Raw genomic sequence first — 13,705 nt, 5'->3', positions numbered from 1 at the left:
ATGGCCAGATATGTTGCTCGTATCAGAAACTTCATCCCAGGAGTTCGGCATGCGGACAGCAACATCCCGTCTCAAGGAGTTACTGTGGATATGGGGGAGGTTAATTATGGGAAGGACAAGATAAAAATGTCATTCTACAATCCGCTGGACCCCGTGCCAAAATATGACTTTTATGCCAAAGACACTTGGTCGGGACGCATAAAAAGCACCAGACCGTCACTGGATGTTCTGCGCAAACCAGTAAGTAAAACTCCAGAAGTGGTCATTTGTTAAGTTTGTGAGTCTAATTAATATTGTACACGATGATTATTGTTAAGATGGCAACACTTATGATTTTGATGTTGATTATCTGGATGTTCTTGTCAACAGCCGGAGCCTGATGATCTTCCTCCACCACCAGAGGAAGATGGACGGCCCAAAGTCAAGCTTGTTCGCTTTGGATGGGTTCTGGGAGTCATGGTGAGAAAGGAGCAATGATACATTTTTATTTGATGTTATCCATATGTAATTTACTTAGGGAATACATCAAAATGAAAAATCTTATAAATACAATCAAATGTATACAATTGATTGAATTCTTTAATCAAAGACTTAGTTTGGTGTTTTCATTTACAGATCCGCTGTATGTTGAACATCTGGGGGGTCATTATGTACCTGAGACTGCCGTGGATCACGTCTCAAGCCGGAATCAGTGAGTCAGTCCTCCATCTGGTATATTTAATTCAGTTCATATCCTAAATTCAGTTCAAGCCATTGTACATTCTCAAACGACTGTTAAACAGTAAATTTTGTCCTATCTCAGGGGACATATTTACAGACATTTTACATATGTGCCACAGGAATCCCTTAAATTCTGCATTTTTGCTTGCAGTTCTGACCTACGTCATCATCTTCATGTCTGTCACCATCACAACAATTACAGCAACCTCAGTGTCTGCAATCTCCACCAACGGGAAGGTCTACTCTGGTGAGAGAAATTAATCGTTCACCACAAGAACATTTGATTTCATGTTGGTTTTAATCAGAATCATGTCTTGCTTTCCATTAAATAATTCTAAACATACTCAAAACAAGAAATGTTTGCCTGAGAAGTAAAACTGTGGAAGAAATGCATTGCTTTTATTTGTTTAAAACAAATGAAGTGTGCCGTTTTTTTTTTTTTTTTTAAGTGATAAAAAAAAGTGATCTTTCCTCCAGGTGGCACGTACTTCATGATCTCTCGGAGTCTGGGTCCTGAGCTCGGAGCGCCCATCGGTTTGCTCTTTGCATTTGCCAACGCTCTCGCCTGTTCACTCAACACAGTGGGGTTCGCCGAGACCGTCAGAGATGTTCTTAAAGTGAGACAAACTCACAAACAAATGTATTTATTGTCAGGTTGTGTGAAATGATTCCATACAAGCACTTTCAATATTTTACTCAACTTGATGAGGGTCACACTTATGTCCATACTTTCTATATGTCCAAACATGGGGATGTTTTTGGTGATATTCACCCTAATGGTTGTATTTGTCTCTTTTAGAAAGCACAGTTGTTTATATCTCACTCACAATCGTTTTCTCTCTTTTCAGGACAATAGCGCTCAGATGGTGGACGATGTCAATGATGTGAGGATCATTGGGACGATTACTGTCATCCTCCTCCTCTGCATCACATTTGCTGGCATGGCTTGGGAGGCGAAGGTAAGGTCCCTTTGCTTTGGTTTTTGCCAATTTTCCAATACTGCCTCTTTTGACAGCATAGCTGCCATTATTCTTCTTGGTTTTCGCCCCACCACAGGCTCAGATCCTGTTCTTCATTGCACTCTTGCTCTCCTTAGCTAATTATTTTGTGGGGACGGTCATTCCCTCCAGCAGCGAGAAGCAGGCTATGGGATTTTTTGGCTACCGTGGTGAGTACTCAAGATCCTGATCCAATGCAGCCTTCAAATGCATCCAATAAACTCATGTTTATAAGTTATGGAGTCCAAATTGTATTGTCCTGCAACAACATATCAAAATAATATGGAAGATCAGTTCCTCCATAAGAAAGAAAACAATATATTTTTTATAAATAATTAAGACATAAGTGAAAATTATGGCATTGTCAGAATTATGAAATAAAAATGCATAATTATTACATTAAAAAATATAATAGTATGTCATGATTTTCTCTCTTAATTATGGCATTTTAGGTCAATTTACTTATAACTGACGTTTCAACTGACTTATGTCACAATTTCTAATTTATGCCATAATTAACTTAGTCTTAACTTAGTCTCACTCTTACCTTAATTAACTTAGTCAGTTTCACTTTCTGACACATAATTCTAACTTTTTATCTCATAATTGCCATATTTTTTACTTATCTTTTTTCAAATTTTTGAAAACATTTTTAGCATATTGACTTTTAAAATCTCAATTATGACTTAGTATGTCATAATTCCAACTTTATCTCATAATTTTGACTTTTTTATCTTATAAATAATTATCTCATAATGTTCATATTTTATCCCTTAATTATAATGTAGTATGACTTTTTTAGATCATAATTCACTTCGTATGTAATAATTTAAACTTGTTTTCCTCATAATCGACTTTATCTTAATTTTGACTTCGTATGTCATAATTTCAACATTTTATCTCATAATTTTGACGTTTTATTCCATAATTATGATTTACATTACAAAGTGATGGTGGTCCACCAGCCAGAGCATTTGGTGAAGCAACAGCCAAACCTAACCAACTTTTTATTTTCCCAGCTGAGATTTTTGTGGAGAATCTGCTGCCTTCCTTCCGAGGCAAAGATGGATCTTTCTTCAGGATGTTTTCCATCTTCTTCCCTTCTGCCACAGGAATTCTGTCTGGAGTCAACATCTGTGGAGATCTCAAGGTTATCTTGCTGTTTTTTTGCTTCAGTTGATGTGCCTTTCAAATGCTACAGAAATGACATATATGTCTGTGTTATTCCAGGATCCATCGGGTGGGATTCCTAAAGGGACCCTGCTGGCCATATTCTGGACCACCTTGAGCTATTTATTGATCTCAGTCACATGTGGTGAGATTAGACATTAGTGGTCAACCGACACTGATTGATCAATTGAATGATTGATTTAGTATGGCCAGCGCTGTTGATATCTTAGAGTGTGACTGATATGATATCACACTATTTAAAAATAATAGTGAAAAACATAACTGGAATTTGATAAAAATAAACTGATTTATATCCAGCTAGCAATTTTTGCTTCCCAGAACATTTTTGGGAATGTTAGATTTGGTAAAAAAAAATACAGAATGTTTCTTCAAAAAACAACCAAATGGGAATTATATGGGAATGTTAGCTGCCAATTATTGGCCACTATTCTGACAACATCAGCCAAACAGATTAATATAGCGGCTGAAGCTGATAATTAAACTATACAGAACATCTACTATTATTAGACATATTTCTGTCACAATGAAATGTGCATCCTATTAATGAACCCCTCACTAAGGCACTTCCCTCTCTTCTCCCTCAGCTGCAAGTGTTGTAAGAGACGCTTCTGGTAGTCTGAACGATAGTTTAGCGCTCAATTCTTCGGTCCACTGCAGTGGTTTGGGCTGTAAATTAGGCTGGAATTTTGACCAGTGTGAGCAGAACCGCACATGTAGCTTTGGACTGGCAAACCATTTCCAGGTGAGCGCATCAGCCCTGTTAGCAAAAACACGATTTTCACATTCGGTGAGTTCTGACTGCTGGAAAGTGGAGTAGATTTTACATTCATATCAATGCATTCGGCATAATAACTACCAATGGCATTGCTAGCGAAGTGCTTTACTAAGAAAGTATTTTAAGCTACAGAAATAACTTTTGGAAGATAGATGAAAGACATTATGGCTATTTTTCTCCAGATTCTTGCCATAGTCTCAGGATCTGGCCATTTGATCACCATCGGGATCTTTGCCGCCACCTTGTCGTCAGCGCTGGGTTTCTTGGTGTCTGCTCCCAAAATTTTCCAGGTAGACGGTGTGGCACGTCTGAGGATAACGTTTTTTATTCAACATATGACTGTAACATTTTATGTGTTTTTTTTGTCACAGTGTTTGTGTAAGGATAACATCTACCCCTACATCGGCTTCTTTGGAAAAGGTTACGGGAAAAACAATGAGCCTCTGCGAGGCTACTGTCTCATGTTTTTCATCGCTTTGGCTTTCATCCTCATCGGTGAGTCCTGGATCTCCTCCAGATCAGTTACTGAAGTGTCTCTCTCTGCGGACGCTTTAACGTTTGGTGTCATGTTGATGTTTTCAGGTGACCTGAACACAATCGCTCCTCTGATCTCCAACTTCTTCCTCTGCTCGTACGGCCTCATCAACTTCAGCACCTTCCATGCGTCGGTCACCCAATCACCTGGTGAGAACCTGATTATCATCATCATCCTCATCAGTTTTGCATTGTGTAAACAACAAACTGGATAAACGGACAAATATGTAATAAACAAACATAAATAAATACATTTGGAATTGTTTGTCGTGTCTCGTAGGTTGGCGGCCAAAGTATCATTACTTTTCTCCATGGACGTCTCTGTTTGCTGCGGTCTTGTCTTTCCTCCTCATGTTTTTGTTCACGTGGTGGGCCGCTCTCGTCACTTTTGCTATCGTGCTCTGCCTCTTAGGCTACGTCAACTATAAAAAACCTCGTGAGTACATGATGCAGATTATACTTTCCAATAATAATATGCATCTGAGGTTCATTAACATTGTTACTGCAGTACCAAAAATATCATTTAGTTTTTAATTGAAAAAGTTATCAGACTCTTTTATTTCAAAGCATTGGATTTTTCATAAGACCCCTTAAATTACATTTACGCTTATTGATTTTTATCATGCTTTACCAGTTGAGCTACAGAATCCCAAATGCATTTTTTAAAGTCATATTTCAGTATACGTTTAACAGAGATTAAAGAAATGTGTCTGTTTTCCAATAGCATGATATGTGAATGCACTAACTGTTGTCTGATTGTGTGTCCAGCGGTGAACTGGGGCACGTCTTATCAGGCAGGTTTCTACAACATGGCTTTGTCCTTCTCGATGTCTTTGTCTGGTGTTGAAGACCACGTCAAAAACTACAGGTAAAGATTATTAGCAAACTGACCCCTTCAGCTCACGATACACCAGACGCTCACATGTAAACACTTTCTTTTAGGCCTCAGTGTCTCGTTCTGACCGGTCCTCCTAACGTCCGTCCTGCTCTGGTGGACTTTGTGGGCACTTTCACCAAAAACATCAGCTTGATGATCTGTGGGAACATTATCATGGTACATAACATTCATCTTATACAGATAAACTGACAGTTTAATGCGTCCTTGCTAAATAAAAGAATATTTATTTCAAAACTTGTGATGGTGTTTTCTTGCTCTCTCTCTCTCTCAGGAGGATGAGAAGTCCAGTTTCCCGCAGCACAGCACCGATATGCTGGTGGACTGGCTCAATCAGAGGAAAGTTCGTTCTTTCTACACGTCCTTCACCGCTGACAGTCTGAAAGAGGGCACACATAATCTCATGCAGGTACCACCGTCGCTAGCTTCAGATCTGCTAGCTTTCTTCTTGTCATCTTGTTCTTCTCACAGAGTCTTTGCTCTTCTCGTCAATGGTCTTTCTAGGCTTCAGGTCTCGGTAAACTGAAGCCCAACACTCTGGTTTTGGGATACAAGATGAACTGGCAGGAATGTAAACCGGAGAGCTTACAGGACTACGTCAACACCATCAGGTGAGCTGCTGCTTTTGTTCACATATGTGACCCTGGAGCACAAAAGCAGTCTTGAGTCGCTGGGGTATATTTGTAGCAATAGCCAACAATACATTGTATGTGTCAAAATTGTCCACTTTTCTTTTATGCCAAAAATCATTAGCATATTAAGTACAGATCATGTTCCGTGAAGATATTTTGTTAACTTCCTACCGTAAATATATCAAAACCTAATTTTTGATTAGTAATATGCATTGCTAAGAACTTCATTTGGACAACTTTAAAGGCGATTTTCTCAATATTTAGATTTTTTTGCACCCTCAGATTCCAGATTTTCAAATAGTTGTATCTCAGCCAAATATTGTCAGATCCTAACAAACCATACATCAATGGAAAGCATATTTATTCAGCTTTTAGATGATGTATAAATCTCAATTTCAAAAAATTTACCCTTATGACTGGTTTTGTGCTCCAGGGTCACATATATCAGTGAATCTGTTACACTTTTACTTTGTATTTTGATCTTGTATGATGCTTCTTGTTCAGCGACGCATTCGACTCCAGCTACGGCATCGCGATCCTGAGAATGATGGACGGATTGGACGTAACGGCTGATTTGCACAGCGCAGGTGTGTGTTTTATGCCATATGATGGATCGAAAATGGCTCAGCTTTGCACTTTGAGTCATAAAATCAAGTCCGATGTGGGTTTGTTGTGTTTGAAGGCAGATCATCTGCTATTGATAACCCGGCATTCGACGCAGATGAAGCTCCACAATGTGAAAAGGACGAGACCGACCAGAATTCAGGTGAAACACACAGAAACTCTATTTTCTGTGCACATAAATGTCATTTGACATATATTAATAGAAATTTAAATAATAAAATGGTATAATCAACATTTCAAGTCCTGATGTCATCACTCAGTCAGCCAATCAGAATGATTCTATTATAATAACAAAGCTGTGTAGTTTCACTCGAGCTTCCAGATCTGACGACTGGCCATATAAAGCTTCTTTTTTGTCTCCTCATCCAGATATTTCTGACGATGGCTCGAATGAGCAGGTCAGATCGGTGTTTCAGACGAAACAGGGCAGGAAGAGCATCGACATCTACTGGATCTCTGATGATGGAGGTGAGCCACAGCTGCCTGAATATGCTTAAAAAGTTATTTTGAAAGTAATTTCCATATTTGTTTTCTCACAGTGAAGCATCATTGCTCTCTTTCAGGTCTGACTCTTTTAGTGCCGTATTTGTTGACCAGAAGAAACCGCTGGAAAAAGAGCAAACTCAGAGTGTTTATCTTAGGAGGCCGTGAAACCATGGAGGAAGACCGCAAAGAGTGAGTTGATCATCAGTTTTGTAACTACATTTCTAGATTTGAAATGCAGAAACGGTGGTTCTTTAAACCTGTTTGTCTTTGCAGCATGAAGATGCTGTTAAAGAGATTCCGGCTGGAGATCGAGGACATCGTCGTGATAACAGACGTGGATAAAGCTCCTCTAGCGAAAGCGTGAGTAACATGCGCAAACATGCTCATAAATACACATATTTTAAAATGCATCTTTATAGTAACTGTTGTGCTTTTCTTCCTCTCTGTTGCTGTAGTTTGCAGCGGTACGAGGAAACCATCGCCCCCTTCAGGCTGAGTGAAGAACAGGCTGGAGGAGACATACAGGAGCTCAAGAGACTGAGTCCATGGAAAATATCCAACAAAGACCTGGAGGCCATACAGCCAAAGGTGTGTGTGTTTGCTAGTGTGTGGGGTTTTGATTGTAAGTAAAATGTCTCAGTGTTAAAGCAATAATGCATTATAGACAACAGTTTGTTTCTGTGAAGCTGCTTTGAAATAATGTGTACATTAACAAATAAATTAAACTTGAGTCTGATAATCAGTCCCTCTATTAAACTGTCTTTTGTTTTCAGGTGGAGAGGACAGTGAGACTAAATGAGATAATCAAGAAGAACTCAATTCACGCTGCTCTGGTTGTAATGTGAGTACAGATCAGGGTCATTGCCGTTAACTAAAACCATTTTAAACGACAACAACAACAAAACATTACTTGGAATAAAATAAACATTAACTGAAAAAAATAAAAAGCTAGTTGGAAAGGCAACATGTCCCATTTCCGATTAGTTGAAATACTAAAATGACAAAAAATAAATTAACTACAACTAAAACTTAAAAACTATATAGAATTTCTTTTTTTTTTAAGTTTTTCCTTTTCAGCCAATAAGCAGCTTATAAATGCGTGACATCATAAGCAATGCATTAAAATTTTGCATATTTTTGAAGGAAAACCCATTAAAGCTTCTCAACTCTTTTAACATGAGTACTTTAGTCAACAGAAAAGCTGAACTAAATAAAAGAGTAAGTTCTTAAAAAGGTAAAGTGAAAACATTTCAAAGAAAAGATCAAATTAAAATTAAATTGTTTTGTAAGTATGAAGTTTGCGTGTAAGAACAATTATTGTTGTCTTTAAAACTGATTTCAATCATTTAAGCAAACGAGTGACTGGTAGTGTGTGTTTTTAATGAGTCTCTTCATTATAACGTGTGTGTGTGTGTGTGTGTGTGTGCTTCAGTTCTCTTCCAGTCCCTGATGTCACCTGTCCTAGTTCTCTCTATATGTCCTGGATGGACGCTCTGAGCTACGGCATCCACTGTCCCGTCCTGCTCATACGAGGAAACCAGGAGAACGTCATGACCTTCTACTGCCAGTAAATGTGTCTGTTCATCATTAAACACATCTGCATGGAAAGCTCAGCTGCTGTCAGTTTCAGTCACGCAAAGATGTTGATCTCAAATGAGCCGTTTAATTCTCTTGTTCAGTGACTGTGGATGCATGTTTATTTCACATGTTCTTATGTCTGTTTAATCTATCTTTGATGACACAGGTTAATGATTCAGCTAGAAAAGATCGAATAGAAATGGGAAAGCACTTTATCTCTGATCTCTCCCTTCATTTAAGGGTAGAAGTTAAATGCAATTTAATGCAACAAGACACAATTATAATAGTATAAAATAAGTTTATTTTCTCACGCTTTGCAAAAATTACATTTCATTGACCAAAACATTATAACCATTATAACAAACATTTTGACTGAATATAAATACTAGATTATTATGAATTGCATGTATGTTTTGATCTGCTTTTCAATGTGAAAAATACAATTTAGCACAATGACGAACATCTCAGCTTTCATTGTCTCATTACACCAAGTTTATAAAAAAGTTGTTCAATCACATGATGAAAAGAAACAATTAAGCATCACAACACATATAGAATATATTTCAGCTGAAATAAACAAGGATTTCATTGTTTGTATGTTTCTCTATGCAGCTGCCCCCTCACAAAGCTTTAAAAATAATTAAAACTGTGGAAATTAAAATATTTATTATTAACATGATTATTATAATTATTTTTTAATAATTTCCAGCACCATACACTGAAAAAAATGTTTCATTCATCCAATTAAAAAAAATTAGGGTAATGATTCACATCTATATTTTTTTACTTGAGCCAATGAAAAATAAATAACTTGCCCTAAACAATATTTTCTATGTCCATGAAAACTATTTTATAAAACCTGGCACAAAGTATATTTTTCTTGTTGAAGTAAGTCAATTAATTTAAATTATATTTGTGATCCAAACAAAAAAATATAGATTTAATCAAAACAAAAATTATCATTTAAGAAATGTATTTTTATAGTTTTCATAGACATAGAAAATATTGTTTAGGGCAAGTTATTTATTTTTAATTGGCTCAAGTTAAAAAATATAGATGTGAATCATTACCCTATTTTTTTTTTAAATTGGATGAATGAAACATGAATGAATGACTGACTGACTGACTGACTGACTGAGTTAATGAATGACTGACTGAATGACTGACTGAATGAATGACTGACTAACTGAATGAATGACTGACTGAATGAATGATTGACTAACTGAATGAATGACTGACTGATTGACTGACTGACTGACTGACTGAATGACTGACCGACTGACTGAATGAATGAATTAATGCGTGAATGACTGAATGAATGAATAAATCAAACAATCAATCAATAAAATTACAATCTCTAGTAACCCAAGTATTTAATAAAACCATTTTAAATGCATACAGGAATTATTAACTCTAGTAACCTATATACAATAAATGAATAAATAACTCTTCTATCCTTAGCAGGGAAAAAAAAAACTTACAAATACAAAATAAAAGATTGAGAAAGAAAGAAAGAAAGAAAGAAAAATGATTACTACAGATTTCTACAAAATGCTTTGGCAATAATCATGCAAAAGTCCTAAAATCCCTCGACTTCATTTGGTGAGTCTAATTGAGTCGCATCATTTCTAGATCATTTGCTTTAAACAGAACATTCTGTCATTATCTACTGATCCTCTCGTTAAACTCTCCTTTCTCTTCTGCTTTGCTCCATTCAGTAGACACTCTTGATGATCACTGGCTGTCAGGCATTTTGCTAGGTTTATTTATATTTGATCAACTACAACCACTAGACTAACACGTCTTACATTCACACACCAAAATATGATTCTTTAGTTCACAGCCTTAGGTGAGAAGACTGGTGTCTGGTGTCTTCTCAAGAGGAAGATGCTCACTTGGAAGCTGTTGGAGAGACCAAAGGAGCAGGTGTCGCTCTGCTGGCACTCGGTGAAGTTCCAGCCCAGACCGCAGCTCAGACCCTCACAATCTCAGGCTCCTGAAACGTTCGCAAACACAGGATTTGATGAACACCCTGGAGCCATAATCGCAAGTCTCTAATGTCATCATAAATGTATTTATCCATACATGTATTCAAGAACTGTAAAAACCGTAAAGAACTCAAAGTTTAGTAGCATCACTTTGGATTCCGGCACGTTCAGATCTCCTGAGATGTTTGCTCCAGCAAGGATCCCAATGGCAGATGGGAAGAAGATGGCAAACATTCGGAAGAAGTCACCGTCCGGACCTCTCCAGTCTGGGAAGAGGTTCTCCAAGAAGATCTCGCCTGAAAAAAAAAAACAATGTTGTGCAAAATAATTTAGTTATGTTTTGCAAGATCATTTCTGGGGTGTGTTAAATGGAAACTAGCACCAAAAATTAAACTCCTGTCATGATTTATCCATCCTCATGTTGCTTTAAACCTACTGTAAATGAACAAATTAAGAATCCTAAATGTAGTTTTTTCACAAAACACTTCATAGAGTCTATCAAATACAAAAAGGGCAAAAAGACACTCTAAAAATAACTGTTTTGCATGTCAGTCAAAACCCATAAACTAAGTGAGTAAATAATGACATAACTTTTATTTTCAAGGAAATATTGCATAAGTCTTTACAGTTATTGGTATGGTACTAAGTAATCTTGTCTGGGTTTATAGAAGATAAATATTTCTAAACCAATTACACTTTATATGGGCTGATACCATATAAGGAAGGCTATGTAAGTGAAGCATAAACATTTTTAATGTCATTTTGGACCCGTATCCGGGTCCGCAGAGTTGAACTGGCTAGGAACTGACTAAAACCTATCTGGATCTTGACAGATAGTTTGTTACAAAAGATTCACACTCACTGCGGTAACTGAAGAAACCATAGACTGCTTCTGGGGAGACGGCGGAATCAAAGTGCCAACAAAACAGTTGGTGAAAGACACCATAAGAACCAAGAAGAACAGGATCTGAGTCTATGAGCGAATGAAAGGGAAGGACAACACTGCATTGTAAGCTGATGATAAGTTGATGCTCTGTGTAAGTCAAAAGTTTCATAACAAGAGTTTTGTGAACCTCTAGAGGAGTGTGAAGGAACTGCAGGCTCATGATGTTAACAGAGTTGCTCAATATCAAAATATATAGTAAGAAAATACAATGCAATCAAATAAAAATAGTATTATTATTATTTCACTTTTTTTGGAATGGTTAGCTTTACTTGAAATCTAGAATTTCAAGTAAAATTCAGATCAAATGGCTTCAGCTGACAAAAACAGTCAAGAAGTAAATGGACGAAAAATAATACATTTTCAGGGAAAGCTGGTGATTTTTTTGGGACACAATATGTATATTTAAACAAAAACAAAAACATATACAAACATTCATTCAATTATCCAGAAGCAGAATTAAGATGTTTCAGTGCTTCACTCAAGTTGCATAAGAAGCATCCAACAGTTTACTGTACTGTACTGTAAAAGGCATGTTTATTTTCAGGAATGCACACTCCATTCCAGCCAATGAGATGAGAAGCAGCACAGTGACTGTGATGGATCCTATAATTCGGACGTCATTGATCGAATCCACAATTTGTGAGTCATACTCCTGTTGCATCATAAACATATATCACATTACAATTGGCATAATGTTGCACATACAACAATGTCATGCAACAAAAGCACTGTGTTCATTTGAGTCATTCTTACAACGAGAAGATCCCTGACGGTCTCCGAAAATCCCACCGTGTTGAGCGGGCAAGCGAGACCATTGGCGAAAGAAAACACCACACCGATGGGACCCCCAACTCAGGACCCAGAGTACGGGAGATCATGAAGTACGCGCCGCCTGACAGGTGGAGGAGAGATATGAGAGAGATCAATGTAAAGAAATATGATGCCTGCTGGTTGCTTAATGGACAAAATAACCATGGTTAACTATTATTTTTAAAGAAAGAAATAAACACAAATACACATTTATAGTATTTATTTGATATACTTTAATGTTTATACGTTATATAATGTATTTAATTTAATGAACATTGTTATATTTTATATAATTTACCCAAAGTTAAATCAACAGAATAAATAAATGAAGAAAGAAAGAAGTAAAGTCATATTGTAGATTCTGCACCACTTCCAATCTAATAGCCTACTACTTTAATCAAACTCGTGACATTGAAATGTGAACTCCTTGCACAGACAGATTTTTCTTTGGGCAAAATAGTAGATTTGGAAAAAGAAAAGAAGATGTTTGATTTTAATCCACTTACTTTATGGTTAACGGCTGCTCTCCTCTTTCTTTGTAACTTAATTCCTGAATGTAAAAATGAACAAATAGCTAGATCACACCACCACCAACAAGATGGTATAAAGGGCTAAAGATTCTGACTTCTGATGTAGATTGTATGATATGTTTGAAAGTTTATGATATATAGTCAACAAAATATCGAGATTAAAGCCTTTAGTTGAATTGACAGTACTTTATATACACAAAGGCAAATTTACAGCAAACGACACTTAAATAGTGTACTTTATTGTTACTGATTTTATGATCTTTTGGAGAAACACCTTTTAAAAACGTAGACTTTATGGCCTCGATGTCTCAAGTTCACTAGTGTAAAGAAACGAGTGATCTTGGATAGGAAACTTTTAACATAGTGTTCAGTGCTTTACACAACCGTGAAATAGGTCTATGCCATAATCTGTCTATGCGCACACACACTCACAGGTTTGTATAAAACCCTTGTCTTGAACAGTTTGTTGGCTAACTGCTCATTACTGGCTGACTGAGGTAATCATTGGTTTAGTCGGCAGAACTTTCTAGTGAGACTCATCTGCAGGCCTGTAAACGGGTGCCACAATGGTTCAGATCATTCCTGGAATTAAGCACAGCATTAAAAATATGGTCCAGGATTATAATGTTCTGCAGAAAACTTCATCTTATCGCGCCATATAAACAGCTCTATTAAGAACATTTTATTAAAACTTGGATGTTCGCGTTCATTCACCCATACCGACGACTGAGTGCAGCCTATTGTTGCAAGAGCAAAACCGCATAAAACACAAATTGTATTTTATTGTATTTTATTTAATTTTATTTTATTTTAAGGAAGCACATGCTATTCGCCTGATGCTGTACATAGTGATATAGATATGAAACATATAATCAATTAGAGTTAATAAAGAAACCTGTCAATACATTTCAATAAAAGGCAACACATTTTGATTACCAAAATTTAAATTAATCTTACACACATAGGCCTATCATATATAAAATTTAAATATATATATA

The 13,705-nt window shown here is 36.6% G+C and overlaps 1 protein-coding gene and 1 pseudogene across 1 annotated transcript; one reads left to right on the top strand and one right to left on the bottom strand.

The window, feature by feature from the left end:
* Window positions 1-8,426, top strand: LOC107702778 (solute carrier family 12 member 3-like). The gene is made up of 26 exons (XM_016505191.1): window positions 1-240; window positions 376-459; window positions 616-691; window positions 872-967; window positions 1,198-1,337; window positions 1,569-1,679; window positions 1,777-1,888; window positions 2,738-2,868; window positions 2,949-3,033; window positions 3,494-3,651; window positions 3,867-3,974; window positions 4,056-4,179; window positions 4,267-4,368; window positions 4,499-4,654; window positions 4,987-5,086; window positions 5,161-5,272; window positions 5,388-5,522; window positions 5,618-5,724; window positions 6,250-6,332; window positions 6,428-6,511; window positions 6,739-6,837; window positions 6,933-7,044; window positions 7,129-7,215; window positions 7,311-7,443; window positions 7,629-7,696; window positions 8,288-8,426. The coding sequence occupies exons 1-26, from the start codon at window positions 1-3 to the stop codon at window positions 8,424-8,426; spliced, it is 2,982 nt and encodes a 993-aa protein (XP_016360677.1).
* Window positions 8,427-10,265: 1,839 nt separating this feature from the next.
* On the bottom strand, window positions 10,266-13,425 carry LOC107702759 (solute carrier family 12 member 3-like; annotated as a pseudogene).
* Between the last annotated feature and the right edge of the window lie 280 nt (window positions 13,426-13,705).

The sequence above is a fragment of the Sinocyclocheilus anshuiensis genome, unplaced genomic scaffold, assembly GCF_001515605.1.
Source record: "Sinocyclocheilus anshuiensis isolate Anshui unplaced genomic scaffold, SAMN03320099.WGS_v1.1 scaffold919, whole genome shotgun sequence".
Lineage (NCBI taxonomy): Eukaryota > Metazoa > Chordata > Actinopteri > Cypriniformes > Cyprinidae > Sinocyclocheilus > Sinocyclocheilus anshuiensis.
This window is presented reverse-complemented; position numbering and strand designations above follow the sequence as displayed.

Coding starts and splice junctions, on each gene's coding strand:
- LOC107702778 (XM_016505191.1), top strand. CDS start 1: ATGGCCAGATATGTTGCTCGTATCAGAAACTTCATCCCAGGAGTTCGG. Junction 6,512..6,738: donor CGAGACCGACCAGAATTCAG/GTGAAACACACA, acceptor CTCCTCATCCAG/ATATTTCTGACGATGGCTCG. Junction 6,838..6,932: donor CTGGATCTCTGATGATGGAG/GTGAGCCACAGC, acceptor GCTCTCTTTCAG/GTCTGACTCTTTTAGTGCCG.